Source organism: Chiloscyllium punctatum, chromosome 4 (assembly GCF_047496795.1).
Source record: "Chiloscyllium punctatum isolate Juve2018m chromosome 4, sChiPun1.3, whole genome shotgun sequence".
In the NCBI taxonomy this organism is placed as follows: domain Eukaryota; kingdom Metazoa; phylum Chordata; class Chondrichthyes; order Orectolobiformes; family Hemiscylliidae; genus Chiloscyllium; species Chiloscyllium punctatum.
Window position 1 is genome coordinate 64282967 of NC_092742.1, and position 17205 is coordinate 64300171.

General features: G+C 38.4%; 1 protein-coding gene across 14 annotated transcripts in view; it reads right to left on the reverse strand.

Moving 5' to 3' along the window:
- ralgapa1 (Ral GTPase activating protein catalytic subunit alpha 1) overlaps nt 1–17205 on the reverse strand; it is a 312978-nt gene that overhangs the window by 260980 nt on the left and 34793 nt on the right. For all 14 annotated transcript variants that reach the window (XM_072568885.1, XM_072568887.1, XM_072568892.1 and 11 more), the window contains one exon: nt 2208–2265. In XM_072568885.1, coding sequence (XP_072424986.1) covers nt 2208–2265 — 58 coding nt within the window. The remainder of the gene's footprint in view (nt 1–2207; nt 2266–17205) is intronic.

The window sequence follows — 17205 nt, forward strand, 5'->3', positions numbered from 1 at the left end:
AGAGGATGGAAATAAGGCTTACTATGACAGACTAAAATTGGAAGGGCAGTTAGGGTAAACCTTGACAATAAAGAATGACAGAAATAAGGGTGCAAGCAAGTATCTTGGTTCAAAACAGCAGGCAATGTAAACAGTATGGGTGGAGATAAGAAATGACAAGGTCAGAAACTGCTAATGGGAGTAATCAAAAGGGGCTCCATCCATAGCTAGACTAAACTTCTGAACTAGAAATTGCTTGATTTTTTTGAAATTAGGCATTCTTGCTTTTGTCCAGATGAGTGCAAGATGAAAGGCTTCAGCCACACCTCTTTTCAGCAATATTATGATCTGTATACCAAGCAACAGTTTTATTCATTTATCACTTTTCTGTCCTGATTGAACACAACTGATTTAACTTGCTAGACCATCACAGAGGCAGTTAAGAGTCATAGAAACAAAAAAAAATGAGTAGACCCTTCAATCCTGCTCTACCATTCAATCTGATTGTACAACTCAGTAAGCCATTCTGCTTTCTCCCCATATCCTTTGACCTGTTGCACATGCCACACAGTGTGTTTTAACTCATATCTAGCAAAGAAACTGCAAGTTGACTCTTAATAGTAATAAACTATAATATTTATTTAACACAATATTACAATAACAAAATACACTACAAACTAACAATTAACGCTATAAATCCAATCAACTATCTTGTCCTTTACTTAACTCTGGATGATCATATTCAACCACACTAGATCATGGCCTTGATCCACATGGCAAAGGATCGCCTGGTCTTCTTTTCCTGGTGGTCTCAGGGGTGTCTTCTCTTTTTGGTAGTTGGTCTCAAAGTTACCGCTCCTGAAGGTGGTGTTGTGGTTTCCTATCGTTTCCTCCCACAATCCAAAGACATGCAGGTCAAATTAATTGGCCATGCTAAATTGCCCATAGTGTTAGGTACATTATAGGGGTAAACATAGGGTAGGCGAATGGGTCTTCAGAGGGTCAGTGTGAACTTGTTGGGCTGGGGAGCCCGATTCCATACTGTAAGGATTCTAATCTAATCATATGAGAAGTAAAGAAAATTACTTGTTTATGCACAGAACAGGCATAAACAAGTATTTTTTACATTATGAAGTTGTTTCTAATGTAGCAGCATAAAGATAAGTAGTGGGGCTGCAGCTGTTACATGGTATTTTAAGAATATGGATGAAGAGATCAAATCTGATGAATCCTAGTTGGTTAATAATGTTAAGCTAGATGGCATAATGAGCAGGTTAGAGGACACAATTTGCAAAGGAATATAAATAGAAAAAAATTAATGTGTAATAAGATAGCAGATAGATTGTGGGAAGGAGTATGACATTATTCATTAACTTTGGTAGCAAGAAGAGGGGAGATTTTTCAAATACTGTGAGAAACTATTTAACATTGACTTCCAGAGGAATTTGGTTATTCTTCTATACAAAACAGAAAGTTAACAGGACGTAAATGGCTGCTGCCCAATAGCACAAGGAAGTTGGAGTACAGCTTAAGGAATAATTGTATAGCTATTAGATGCTGCCAAATCTGGAGTTCCAGGTAAAGCTTTGATCACCTGTCCCAAGCAAAATTCATCCAATTGATTCCCTGGATAAGGAAATATTTCTATAAAGAGACTGATTTGAAATGGCCTATACTCCTTAATATTTAGTAATAAGGTGCTGAGACAGACAAGACTCTACACTGCATGACGGATTAGATATAAAGGTTGTTTCACTTGGGAGTGTAGAACCAGACAGCACAGTCTCTGGACAAGAGAACCAGCCATTTAGGGTTGAGATGAGGAGCAAGTTTATTCATTCAGAAGGTTGAATGTCTGTGGATATACAGTCACCGAGTATAATCAGGGCTATTACATTTTGCTATTCTGAGCGAATCAAGAAAGATGGGACAAGAGTTGGAATACAGAATAAGGAAGCTTGCTGTAATTGTACAGACCTTTGGCATGGCCTTCCTTGGGCAGGAAAGAGATTGTAGATCAGAAATTATAATACTAAATACCAGAGAAAGGTCTGCGTGCCTTATGATGTATTCCTGCTCTAATTTTCTTTGTACCAGCTGAAAACTTTATAATTGTTTAGGCTACTGACCTCTCAAGGCTGTTGCAAAGGACACAGTTAAAGATGTACATTCACTTTTTTCAAAAACACGACTGATAGAATAAACACTCAAAGAATATTTAAAGTTACCTATACTGTGAAACTGCCATCTGCTCTGAATTCTTTCCGGAAGGTGTTGTAAGATTTTCTGTAAGAAATAAAACTCAATTTGGATCAAGTTTGGAATAAAGACAGCAAATACAAAAGGTTTGTTCCATAAAATCTTAACTAACATATCTCTTAAAAAATGTGTTTTTATTTTCCACTCAAATTGTAAATTGTAAATGCATTTTTGTGCACAAGTTTACAACTTTCCTACAAATGCATAACCGTTAAAGTCTTATCATCATGTAATGGAAGAACACTATGTTAATCTTTATGACAGACATTCTATTAGAGATTAGCACAAATGTCCTCAAATTAAGTACTAGGAAGACAGAAGCCATTGTTTTTAGGTTTTTGCCATAATCTCAGTTCCCTAGCTGCTAACTCCATCTATTTTCCTGAAAACAGTGTCAGATATTGGCCATTGGTTTGCAACGTTGGTGTCACATTTAATTCTCAGATGAGCTTCTGGCCTTATTTGCTCCACTACCAAGATCATCTATTGCAACCTCCATAATATTGCCCCTGTTTTAGTTCAAGCTGCTACCAAAGTCTCATTCATGCCTTTGTTATAGAGTATACAGCACTGAAACAGCCTCTTTGGTCCAATCAGTCCATGCTAAACATAATCCCAAACTAAATTAGTCTCACCTGCCTGCTACTGGCCCACATCCGTCCTATTCATGTACTTGCCGAAAGGTGTTTTAAACATCCACCACTTCCTCAGGAAGTTCATTCCACATGCGAACCACTTCCTATGCAAAAAAGTTGTCCCTTAGATTTTTTTAAAATCTCTCTCCTCTGACCTTAAAGATATGACCCATAGTCTTGAAATCCCCCATCTTAGGGAAAATACAACTGCCATTAACTCTATCTGTACCCCTCATGATTTTATAAACTTATATAAAGGTCACCTCTCAACTCCTACGCTCCAGTGAAAAAGTTCCAATCTATCCAGCCTTTCTTTACAACTCAAACCTTCCATACCTGGCAACATTCTGAGTATTCATCAATACATATATCTTTTATTGTCTTGTCTTTCTGTTCAAAGTCCATTAGCCTTTTAGAACTACACACTTCAGCCTGACTCTCTGTCTGTTCAGGTATTTCCTGCACCATTACATTGAACAGTTTGTCAGCTAACTGAACCTCAGTTCAACTGAACATCTGTTTGTTTAGTTTTTGTGTCTTGCTGTAACTTATGATAGTGAGATCTTTTTAATATACAGTCTGGAAACTTTTCAGTGTATTTTCCTTTTCAACTCTGCAGTTTCTTGGTCTTCCTTGGGCTTCTCCACAACAAGGGGTGTCACTCCTACCTTGGATCCTGCTAAATCGTTCCCAAGAACAAACTACATTCCTGGAACTGACACTCTGTCAATCACTCCCACTGTAACTTGCCCAGTCTTGATTGGCACTCCACCCTGATCTTATAGAGGGGAATTCCAAATTTCTGTCCATCTATCCCACAAATTACCGCTCTCTCGGGTAACAGGTCAGAAGGAGTGTTATTACATTCATCTCTTACTATGAGACACTGATTAGATCCTGTATTTCTCAAAATTATAACCTATTTCCCTTCTTTCTGATTAAACTGATAAATCTCCAGCTTATTACTATCCTTCCTTAAACTGGGCAACCAGAACTGAACACAGTACTCCAGAAGAGGCTTCACCAATGCCCTATACAACTTCAACATGACTTCCTAACTCCTATACTCAAAGGTCTGAGCAATTACTCTTAGACGAGACTCTTTCAAAGCTTTTTCTACATTCTGCAAACTTGTGATTTTACAAACTTTTGTTGCTCCTCTTAGGTCCCTTTTATAACTTTTAAAAGGGACCCAAGGGACAACTTTTTCATGCACAGGGTTATGAATGTATGGAATGAGCTGCCAGATGAAGCAGTGGGGCTGGTACAATTGCAGCATTTAAAAGGCATCTGGATGGGTTTATGAATAGGAAGGCTTGAGAGGGCCAAGTGTTGGCATTGGGGACTAGATTAGGTTAGGATATCTGGGTCAGCATGGACGAGTTGGAGCATATATATATCTTAATTCGCAGCAAGCACTGCTCTCCTATCATCCCAGCATTTGCCACCTTAAAATGGCTCCCAATTAAAGAAGTGCAGATAGAAGTCATTTGACCTACTGAGTCTGCATCAACCTTCCAAACAGCATCTGACCCAAACCCATCCCATTCCCCCACTTACCATGGCTAATACACCTAATCTGGACATATTTGTGGATTATGGGATGAAACCAGAGCATCCAGCAGAAACCCATGCGAAAACTCCAAACAGTCATCCATGTCAGACACAGTCGCAGATTTCAATGGAATCAAACAGGGGTCCCTGGCACTAAGGCAGAAGTGCTACCCTCTGTGCCATCATGCCACCAGTCAAGCAATGTCTGGATTCTAAATCCCTCCAAGGCCTCACCTACTGTATCTCTAATCAGCTCAGTCCCATTTCTTTGAAGGATATCTGCACTCCTTTAACTCCAGCTTTTTGTACACCCTCAATTTTGGTTGGTCTACCTGGCCATGCCTTCAACTGCTTAGGGCCAAACTCTGGCATTCCCTCCTTACACTTCTTTGTCTTACTATGCATATTTCAAACAAATCTTTAAATCTACTACTTTGAATAAACTTTTGGTCATCTAATCCAATATTGCTTTATGTCATTTGTTGACATACTTTTTGTGCCTTTGAAGCACTTAGGACCATTTCATTGAATTAAAGGCATTACATATCCACTAGTACTGTTGCTGGAGGCCTACTTAAAATTTAGAGCAGACTGTGCAGAGTCGCCCTCTCCCTTTCAAAGGGCTCATCAAAAGTCTTCATACAGCCACACGTATTTGCCCAATGCTCAAGAGCCTGTACTGCTATTCAATACCAAACTATGGACAATGTCAATGCAAAAATATCAGTACAAAATCAAAATGTCTCAGGTGCTGGAAAACCAAAATAAAATAGAAAGGTTGGAGATAGCAAGTTTTGACAAGATTTGTAGCTCAGGTTGAGGTTCTAAATGTATGCTTGCTGACCTGAAAAGTTCGCTTTCAGACGTTTCTTCATCTAACTAGGTATCATCATCAGTGAGCCTCCAGATGATGCCCTGGTGCTGTGGCCTGCTTTGAAACACAGATACAAAGCGGGCCATACTGCCAGGGCTTCATCCGGAGGCTCACTGATGATGTTACCAAATATGGTGATGAAATGTCTGAAAATGAACCTTCCAGCTCAGCGAGCAAACCTACATCCAGGCTGGAGGTACTCAGTGCGTTAGGCAGAACTTGAGGAGAGAGAATGTTTCAGTTAGATGACTATTCATTAGAACAGTGAAAAGTTAAAAATGTAATAAGTGAAAGGGAGAGGGTGGCAAAACAAAAAACGGACAGTTATTGATTAGGTAGAAAGCAGGAAAGATTAAATAACCGAATATTTCATGATGGCCAAAGAGACAAGATATATCAAAGTTGCATCTTGAAGAGAATGGCAGAATAACAACCAAATGCCATCTGAAAACAAAAGAACAAGAAATGAACAAGAATGAAACCAAATATTCAAGAAAAAGGAAACAAAATGGAGGGCAGTAATTATAGGCTGAATATTAAGTTTGGGCAGCTGGCAAATAATGAAACTAAATACAAGCTGCTGTTTCTTGAAGTTACATTTATACTACTGTTTTACCTGAAAAGTCTGTAAGGCCTTGGAAGGTAAAAAGACAGGTGTTTGATCTCTTGTACTTTCCATGGAAGTACCAGCCTTAAAGTTTATGATTAACAGGGACATGGGCCAGGGTAGTGCAAGTAAACAGTTCCTGAGGAATGTTTAAAGAGGAGAGGAGAGAAAGAAGTGGCCACATAATGCAGATAGGTGATAGAAAGAGTAGAGGGATATCGTTTCAACATGGAAGCAGGTGTGGTGTCAGCAGAACAAAATAAGAGGTCTGCCAAGGTTCTAGGAGAGTCAGATGGATGGAGAACAAAAGAACAGGAAAAATACAAATGTGATCCAGGATACTAACAACAATGTCCAGAGTAAGTGTATGAAGAATCCTTAGTTGGGGAAAGGAATCAAAATCAGCAGTGCTGATTTGGAAGATTGCATCATAAGAACAGTAGAAAAAGGGAAACTAGGAGAATGGAATTCAGTCTGCACATTAACAGAAGTGTAACTGAAATAGCTGAGAGTCAGAGGTTATAATAGGCCATAAATCAGTCCTTAAAAATTAAGTCACAGAAATCAAGGAATGGAAGACTCCAGATGGAGAAAGAGAAGAACAAAGGAGGATGGAAATTGGAAGCAAATTAAATGAAAATGTTTCCAGTTCAGGCATAAGTAGCAAGGTGCCCGAGTAGGATTAAAACAGAGAATGTTCTTCAAATTCCATTAAAAAAAAGATATTACCAGGCCCTATGTGGAATCCCATAGTTTTATTTGGAGGAAGTGAGTGAATTGAAGTGCAAGTTATTCAATGTGGGAAAAATTTGGTCAGATTGGTTGGGCCTTCACTGAAGGAATAACTGGCAGAAAGTGAAACTATGCAGAGATTGGTATTCATAGTGAAAATTAGTGTGTTAGAACCAGGAAACTTAAAATGTGGTTGGTGAGAAGGTGAGAGCAACATCTTGACAGAGTCATGGATGAAGGTGGGAAGAAACCTGTCACAACCACTGAGCATGTCCACAGCATTGCCGACAAACTGCGAATTTATCTGGTTCCTAGAATCTCTTTTTTAAATTTGTGCGATTCAAGTTAAAAGTATTAAGCTTTTATTTAAATAGGACACATTAGTTTATGTCAAGCTTTTGCTGAGGTTGCCATTTTTTTCTTTGCTTATCTCTCTTCAAAAAAATTGGGCAGCATGGTGGCTCACAGCACCAGGGTCCCAGGTTCAATTCCAGCCTCAGGCAACTGTCTGTGTGGAGTTTGCACATTCTCCCCATGTCCGCGTGGGTTTCCTCCAGGTACTTCGGTTTCCTCCCACAGTCCAAAGATGTGCAGGTCAGGTGAATTGGCCGTGCTAAATTGCCCATAGTGCTAGATGCATTAGTGAGAGGGAAATGGATCGGGGTGGGTTACTTTTCGGAGGGTCAGTGTGGACTTGTTGGGCCAAAGGGCCTGTTTCCGCACTGTGGGAATCTAATCGAATCCAAAGGAAAAATTAACCAAACAAATTACAAATACCAAAATTAAAGCAATTACAAAAAACATTTAAAAGGAGCAAATCTCTGTGGTATACCACTGGGCCATTTGCTCAAGTTGTTTGTTACTCAAGTGAAGACATGAACCCCTGAATTCAGAATTAAGCATATGTGATGGCTTCTGTAGTTGAATAATTTGAGCTTGCTTTGAGAGAAAGAGATGGTCTCGTGCTCTTCACTTGTTGTGTGGTCTTGGCACATGCAGATTTCCTGAACTCTTTCAGCAGAGCAGTGATGTATATAAAGAAAAATCTTTTAAACTGAAAACTCTTCTCTTACAATGTCAAATGTTGAGAAATCACCACTTGACTTGTGATTGATATATAGTGCTGCCACCAATCCTACTTTCTATTATTTTAAATAAGTCAAACAGCCCAATTGAGCCAAAATTGGTTCAACAGGCCCTAAAAGGCACTGAACAAATATCAAAATCACAAATGAAACTCAGTTGAAGAGTCTAGTTATCAGCAATAGAGGATAAATTATGTGATGAAAAGTGTGTAATCTATATATATGTTGGTATCACTTTTAGTGTTGATTCTTTTTGAATCTGAATGGTGACCTAATACAGTATGTATCTGGATTGATAGGTCTTTTTAAATTTAGCATGGAGGTCAGTAATTGAAACATAAGCATGCAAAACTACAGATCTTCTTTTAATACTAAACACACGTTTGTTACATAGAAGCAAAATAAACTCAAATAAATAAAAACAGACCAAGCTATCTAAATATACAATATATGTGACTGCAAAACCCCTCTACTGTTAATGAAAGGCCATTGACATTGTGGGTTTTACAACAGGGAATGTAAACACTGAAGGCATCAGCTTGCTCATAGTTTAAAATAATCAAGGATCGATTTTAGTTTGCAAACAAAAAGACTAAAATCTTTTAGGAACAGGTTTTGAAGGAGACATAATTCGAGTCACAAGCATATATACTTTATCTTCTAGAAAGGAGTATCAGACATTCTGGAAAAGTTCAGTTCCAATGAGGTGAAAGTTTATGAAACTTCAAGTCCAGGAGTGTTTGAATAGAACTTTGCAGATTGTAAAGACAGAAAAAAAATCTAAGCTTTCCCTTGTCATGGGTATTTGCCTAAGTAGCATTCACAGTTCACAGGACAAAACTAGACAGAACCAATTGTGTTAAAACTAAAGTTCTGGTATAGAGAGAAATTTCTCAAGAGAGTTTGAATGGCTATCACAGAATAATGTTGGACTATGGATGAGACTGATTACTGTGAACTTAAACATTTTTCAAACTATATTGTATATTTAGATAGCTTGATCTGTTTTTGATTTTATTTCTTCCTGTGTAACAAACGTCTGCTTAGTATTAAAAGAAGATCTGTAGCTTTGCATGCTTATGTTTCAATTACTGACCTCCATGCTAAATTTAAAAAGACCTATCAATCCAGATTTTATTCTGGGATCTCAGTTGTCTAAGAGTATTTGGCAGCAAACAAAGCTATCTAGAAATGGACATATGAATCAGAGGAGGCCACTTAGCTTGCTCCACGACTCATTCAGATCATGGCTGATTCAATTGTGACCTAACCTCCAAATTCCGACTTACCCAGATAACCATTCAACCCCTTGCTTAACAAGAATCTATGTACCTCTGCTTGAAAGTATTCAAGTCCTTTGCTTCCACAATCTTTCAGGAAGAGTGTTCCATAGACTCACAAAGCTCAGAAAAGAATTTGCCATGTCTGTTTCAAATGGATGGTCCCTGATTTTCAAACAGTGAATTCTAATTATAGTTTGCCTCATAAGGGGAAACAACCTCTCTACACCTATCCTGTCAAGGCACCTCAGGATCTTGTATGTTTCAATCAAGTCATGTCTACATTCCAGTGGATACAAACATAGCCTGTCCAGTCTTTTCTCATAAGACAACCTGTACATTCCTGGTTTCTAGTAAACCTCCTCTGAACTGCTTCCAATGCATTTCAAACCTTTCTTAAATAAGGTGACCAATAATATACATAGTTCTCCAGATGCAGTGTCTCCAGTACAACAGGAGTATTACCTCCATAACTGAGAGATTCAATTCCCCAAGGACTAGATTTAAAAAAAAGCTTTTCCTATTATTTGCTAAATCTGCATGTTAACAGTTTACAGTCAAGCACAAGGACACCCAATTGTATTTGTATTTCAGAGCTTTGCAATCTCTCATCATTTAGATCATGTTACTTTTTATTCCATTTTCCCACATTATACCTCATTTGCCACATTTTTGACCACTCACCTAATGTATCAATATCTTTGTGTCCTCTTCACAGCTTACTTTCCTATCTTTGTGGCATCAAAAAACTCGATAAGCATAGCTTCTGTCCCTTCACCCAAGTAATTTATAAACATTTGAGAGCCCAGCAGCAATCCATGTGGCACACCATCAACATCCTACCAACCTACAAGGCCCATTCACGTGTACTTTCTGGTTGGCCAGCCAATCTTGTATCCATGCCAATATGTTACCTCCGACACCATGAGCTTTATTCCACACCCCCCACCACAACCACCTGATGTGGAACCTTAGCAAAAGCCTTCTGTAAATCTAAATACAGTTTAATCACTGGTTTCCCTTTATCCACAGCACATTACCTTCTCAAAGACTGGTCAAACATGATTTCCCAAAGCCACGTTGACACTGTCCAATTACCTTGAACATATCTGGGTCCCTGCTATAACTTCTTAATTAATCATTTCCACCATTTTCCATACAACAGATGTTAAGCCAACAGCTTGTAGTTTCTCGTCACAGGTGACATCGAAAGGGCTGTTTTGTAATTTGGGAGGGGCTGAAATATGAATGGATGGATTCAAATATGGTGCTCCAGGAAAGATGCGAGGTGACATTAGATTCAAAGGGAAGGACAATTGTGTCAAGGGATTTTGTTTTTTTTCAGAAAGAGGGGTTGAACTTTCTGTCCAAGGCCTACGAAAGCATTCTAACAATGCTTATTGCAAACTCAGAAACAGAGCCCTACCTTATGACTGGGCACTCAACAGCCTTCCAGACTCAACACTGAATTCAACAACTATAAATTATAACCTCTGCCTCCATCTTGATCTGCACTGTCCTAATTTCACTGACTGAATCCAGCTGGTTTCTTTTCTTTATCTCTTTATATGCCATTTTGAAAACGATTCTCATGTCACCAATTCACACCTTGTTTGAGCACAATCTTTGTTTCTTCACTATATTCATTGCCATATCATTGCAATTGGTAATCTTTTCTCATTCAATGTCGCTTGGTCTCCACCTTATCACAGACCTCCTTTTTCTCTGGTCTTCTTGCCCCCAGCGCTCACTGGCTTGAAACGTTTTACTACAGAGTTCCAGCATCTGTAGTATTTTGTTTTTGCATTTTTAAAAACTTTTCCCAGTTCATATGAAACATCATAGGCCTGAAATGTTAACTCAGTTTTTCACACTATTGACACCGCCTGACCTATTTTCTGCACTGATCTTGTGGAAGCATTATAGTAAATATTTAAGTCAAGGTTAAAATACAAGTTTGGGGACAGCAGACTCTCCTACTAACCTGATAAAAATGTGTCGGGTGTACCTGTAGTATTTGTATACAGTTTAGGTTTCAAAGTGAGCAATGACACAAATAAAATAAAAACAAAATGTTATATGTCATGACGTTAGCCATGGCTCAGATGGTAGCATTAATGCCAGTGTCAGAACATTCTGTGTTTAGATATCATTAATACTAAATGTAGTACTGAGGCCGAATGGGTTTTGTCAGGCAGGCATAAACATATTCCATTGCACTATTTTTCCTCAGTGGCTTGGCCACTATTTATCCCTCAATCAACATCACTCAAGCAGATTAGTTAGGCATTACTACACTTACTGTTAATGGACGATTCCCATGATTACAACATTATAGGGGCGACATTATAAAAGCTGCCCACTGGGTGCCCCAAGCATTTTACAGCCAGGTGTAATGAAAGACACCATAAATCGAAGTTCATTTTCCTTTGACACAAATAATTTATATGATTTGCCTCAGTTCCAAGATCCTTTCCAACAACAGATAGGTTAGTATGCAAGATACATTCCTGTACATTTGTATTGTTCAACTACTACATCCTGGGATGAGAACTTGAAATGCAATAAGTGTCGATTTAGAGTGGCATTTTTGGTACAGACACAATGGCCCAAAGGTCTCTTCTATACTGTATGATGCTATGAAACATTAGTATCATATATTAATATTACTTTTCAGTGTACAACCTGTTTTCTTGAATCTTGTCTTTTCCTTTATCTCCTATTAACCCAATTAATACCAAATAGCATCATGAAACCAGAAGCATTTTCTTAAAACTACTCTACATGATATGTATATCCAAATTCTGGATTAGTGGTGCTGGAAGAGCACAGCAGTTCAGGCAGCATCCAAGTAGCTTCGAAATCGACATTTTGGGCAAAAGCCCTTCATCAGGAATAAAGGCAGTGAGCCAAATGGCAAGCTATGAGAGATTAAATTATTTGCGACTGGCTTGTCCACACTATCAAACTGATTAAAGTCCTAATTTAAATGACAAAACTGAATAAATTGGACAACTTAATCAGGATATTCAACTTGACTTCATGTGACACAAGAACATTGCATAATCAATGTTCCCATCAGTTTCTGGGTTTCCAAATGCTGCTCTCAACAGATTTTGATACCCAATTTAAATTCAATTCACCAAGTTGATAAAAATGCAAAGAAATCTCTCTCCCAACCTTTCTGAGCACAAACCAGAAAAAAAGTGTAACAACAGAAGTGAACTGCTGATGCATGAAGGGACTTTTTGCCAGAGTTCGAAGATTACAGTGTATTCACAGGACATAATTTGGATGTCCAGTTTTTGAGGAGTGGATTTGAACAGTCAAATTTCAAAGCAGCATAGATATAGCCAACCGGCAATTCAATTTTGTAATTTAGTCAGGAATTTGTTTGCAAGTTCATATTTAATGGGAATACTTTACTGTGGACATGCAGCACACAGGAAAGCACTCTTTTGATGTTTTAGACAACTCAAGACTTTGCAAGTTTAAAAACACTTTACAAACTATGTGCTGCATTTAACAGATTATTTAAAGTGAGTGATACTAATTTTCAGAAGTCTACATCTTAGTTGAATGTAAACAAGTAAATACGTTTTAGAAACTGGTTTAATCATGGTGCAAAATTCCTATCAGAGTTTTCAAAGGACTACACCCAAGCCTCCAGCATATCTTAATTCTAAAGAAAGTTCGCATTCACTTATCAGACATCAATGACTGTATCATGGGCGTTGCAACTGTGGCTGAATAGCTACGAGTTCATTTCTCAGTCAATCAAGATCTTGTTTTATTTATCAGATTCCTTAATTCTTTTATTTTCAAGAAAAAATGCATCAATAATTTTTAAAAAACAATATTTCCTGGAATGCACTAACATCAAGCAAAATTTGAAACATGTTATCTTTATGTAACTATTAACAGAAGTTACTTGCAGAACCCAGTAATTCCTCCCTTAAAATGAAACAGCTATAAGTGAGTAAGATTTTCCCCTTAAGTTATAGGTTCCATAGGAACTTCCCCGTCCAAAAAGTATGCTCTAAAAATTTAAATACAGATATTCCCAATACCTTTATTGTAAATAAAATAACAACATATTTTTAACAATATTTTATTAAGCCTTTCTATTTGCCTCGTACTCACTGCCTCTTTCACAGAGATTGTGAGCAACCAGAGACGAAATTAGCAAGTATAACCACAAATGTAATAGACTAGGCAAGAGCAAATTGGTGTTGGGCAAATAAGATTAGGGATTGTGGTTCAGAGACTGGTGTGGGAGACTCGTGGGGCTCCAGTACCAGTACTGGGGAAAGTTAGGGTGACCTTCACCTGAACTGTGCTAAGAACTCAAGAATGCACCAGAATGTAAGGCTGGAATCTGCAAGAAAATATAAAGGCAGATCTTAACACTCTGCACCAGAAAGTGTACAGTTTTCAAACCACAACTAAGAGCATGAATCAAAATGAATGACCAGTAGTCATTTCAGAGATGGTTGCAAAACCACTAAGGCTGGAGCCTAAGTGTTCAGCAGGGCAGGAGGCTAGGAAAAGGTGGTGGGCTAGTTCAAATTTGGAGTTACATTAGTATAATGGTGAGAGATTACCTCAGTTTAGAGATCAAGGTGAAAAATTGATTAAGAGAGAGAAAGAAATAGCAAACAAGTCACTTGCTGGGAATAGCTCAGAGGCTCCCAACAGTACCTACAGAATATCCAGTAAGAAATAATGGAACCATGTAGAGAAAGGTACTGCATTAAATCACAGGTGATCTTAAATTTTCATATAGATTGTGCAAATCAGATTGACAAAGGAGGCCTTACAGGTGACAGTGTTTTCAGGAAAGATTTCGTAAAGCAGTATATTTTAAGGCCAACGAGGGAGAAGGCTGTATTAAACCTAGTAAAGTGCAACGAGACAAGATAAATGAATGACCTCAAAGTAAAACAGCAATTAAGCATAACTGATCATAAATCAATGAATTCCATAATAAGTTTGAGGAGAGAAGAAAGTTTTAAACTTAAACGAAGGCATTTATAGGGGTACGAAGACATTTATTGGCTCAAGTGTATGGATGAATAGGTTAAAAAGGTAACACAGCTGAGAAACAGAAGTCATTTAAGGAGAGTATTTTATGGAGTAGGAAAGTCTGTGAGAAGGATGCACAACACATGTTTCAATAAGAATATTTGTAATTGTATAAAATTTAAAGAAAAAGCATAATTAATGCCAAAATTGATGGTAGATCAGATGAACAGACAGACTTTAGAAACTAATAAAGAATGACTAAGAAAATAAGGAAATCAGATGGAGTGATGAAGGAGCAGCACTTTGAAACTTGTGATTTCAAATAAACCTATTGTACTATAACTTGGTGTTGCGTGACTTCTGACTTTGCCCACCCAAGTCCAACACCAGCACCTCCACATCATGGCTACCTAAGAAAATAAGGATTGAGAAATTAGCAATAGAAATTTTCCAAATCCACTGTTATCAATTTTGCCACGTCATAGTTTTGTTTGTTCAGATTTAAGACAACCATTTTCTGAGTGAACTATACCATTTTTAAATAATATAAAATTCTGTCATATTGTGGTTACCATTCTCTAAAGGCTCCTTTACAGCAAGATTAATTAGCCCTTTCACATTACATAAAACCAACTGCTTGTTTCCAAATTGGTTCTTCAACATAGTGCTGCAAAACTGACTCTTGTACACACATCAAGAATGAATTCTTCACTGCATTAGTGCTGATTGGAGTCTACATGGATGGCCATTAATACTAGATTACCCATGTTACAGGTACCTCTAATTTCCCGACTTACATTGTGCTATCTGACAAAGCAGCAATACTCCAAAAGCTTGCACTTCCAAATCAATCAGTTGGACGGACTATAACCTGGTGTTATGTGATTTTTAACGATATTGTGCCCCACATTGCTACTACTGTTTGTGGCCTATAAAAACAGGTCCACTAAAACTGATTCGAGATCTTGATCCTTTGATCGAAGATCCTCCCTCACAAAGTACAGATCTTATCCCTTATTGAGTGCATCATCTTTTTTTTTTAAGAATATAGAACATTACAGCGCAGTACAGGCCCTTCGGCCCTCAATGTTGTGCCAACCTGTCATAGCAATCTGAAGCCCATCTAACCTACACTATTCCACGTATGTTTTATGCCCTTCCCTACTAAATTACAAACATTTTTGAATAGTTAGTTCTAGTCTTAATCATTTCTAACCATGTCTTGGTAATCAATGCCAATTAAAACCAGATCCATTTATCTCTATTTGGGAATTCAAATTATCGACATTGCTGCAAAGGTTTCAGATGTGTTCAGAAACAGTGCCCTAGGGAAAAGGTTGAGATTGTGAAGGGAGATTACAGAGAGTTAGGTAGAAATTTAAAAAGGAGGTCCTCAAGGGTAGTAATATCTGGATTACTCCCAGTGCTGTGAGCTAGTGAGGGCAGGAATAGGAGGATAGAGCAGATGAATGCATGGCTGAGGAGCTGGTCTATGGGAGAAGGATTCACATTTTTCAATCATTGGAATCTCTTTTGGGGTAGGAGTGATCTGTACAAGAAGGACTGATTGCACCTAAATTGGAAGGAGACTAATATACTGGCAGGGAAATTTGCTAGAACTGTTTGGGAGGATTTAAACTAGTAAGGTGGGGGGCTGGGACCCAGGGAGATAGTGAGGAAAGAGATCGATCTGAGACAGGTACAGCTGAGAACAGAAGTGAGTCAAACAGTCAGGGACAAGGTAGGACTAATAAATTGAACTGCATTTATTTCAATGCAAGGGGCCTAACAGGGAAGGCAGATGAATTTAGGGCATGGTTAGGAACATGGGACTGGGCTATCATAGCAATTACAGAAACATGGCTCAAGGATGGACAGGACTGGCAACTTAATGTTCCAGGATACAAATGCTACAGGAAGGATAGAAAGGGAGGCAAGAGAGGAGGGGGAATGGCATTTTTGATAAGGGATAGCATTACAGCTGTACTGAGGGAGGATAATCCTGGAAATACACCCAGGGAAGTTATTTGGGTGGAACTGAGAAATAAGAAAGGGATGATCACGTTGTTGGGATTGTATTACAGACCCCCCAATCGTCAGAGGGAATTCGAGAAACAAACTTGTAAGGAGATCTCAGCTATCTGTAAGAATAATAGGGTAGTTATGGCAGGACTGGGACTGCCATAGTGTTAAAGGTTTAGATGGAGAGGAATTTCTTAAGTGTGTATAAGGCAATTTTCTGATTCAGTATGTGGATGTACCTACTAGAGAAGGTGCAAAACTTGACCTACTCTTGGGAAATAAGGCAGGGCAGGTGACTGAGGTGTCAGTGGGGGAGCACTTTGGGGCCAGCGACCATTATTCTATTAGATTTAAAATAGTGATGGAAAAGGAGAGAACAGATCTAAAAGTTGAAGTTCTAAATTGGAGGAAGGGCAATTTTGACGGTATTAGGCAAGAACTTTCGAAAGCTGATTGGAGGCAGATGTTCACAGGTAAAGGGATGACTGGAAAATGGGAAGCCTTCAGAAATGAGATAACAAGAATCCAGAGAAAGTATATTCCTGTTAGGGTGAAAGGGAAGGCTGGTAGGTATAGAGAATGCTGGATGACTAAAGAAATTTAGGGTTTGGTTAAGAAAAAGAAGGAAGCATATGTCAGGTATAGACAGCATAGATCGAGTGAATCCTTAGGTAAAAACAATGACTGCAGATGCCGATGAAGGGCTTTTGCCCGAAACGTCGATTTCGTTGCTCGTTGGATGCTGCCTGAACTGCTGTGCTCTTCCAGCACCAGTAATCCAGTATCCCGAGTGAATCCTTAGAAGAGTATAAAGGAAGCAGGAGTAGATTTAAGAGGGAAATCAGAAGGGCAAAATGGGGACATTAGATAGCGTTAGCAAATACAATTAAGGAGAATCCAAAGGGTTTTTATCAAGATATTAAGGACAAAAGGTTAACTAGGGAGACAATAGGGCCCCTCAAAGATCAGCAAGGTGGCCTTTGTGTGGAGTTACAGAAAATGGGGGAGATACTAAATGAATATTTTGCATCAGTATTTGCTGTGGAAAAGGATATGGAAGATATAGACTGTAGGGAAATAGATGGTGATATCTTGCAAAATGTCCAGATTGCAGAGGAGGAAGTGCTGGATGTCTTGAAACGGTTCAAAGGTG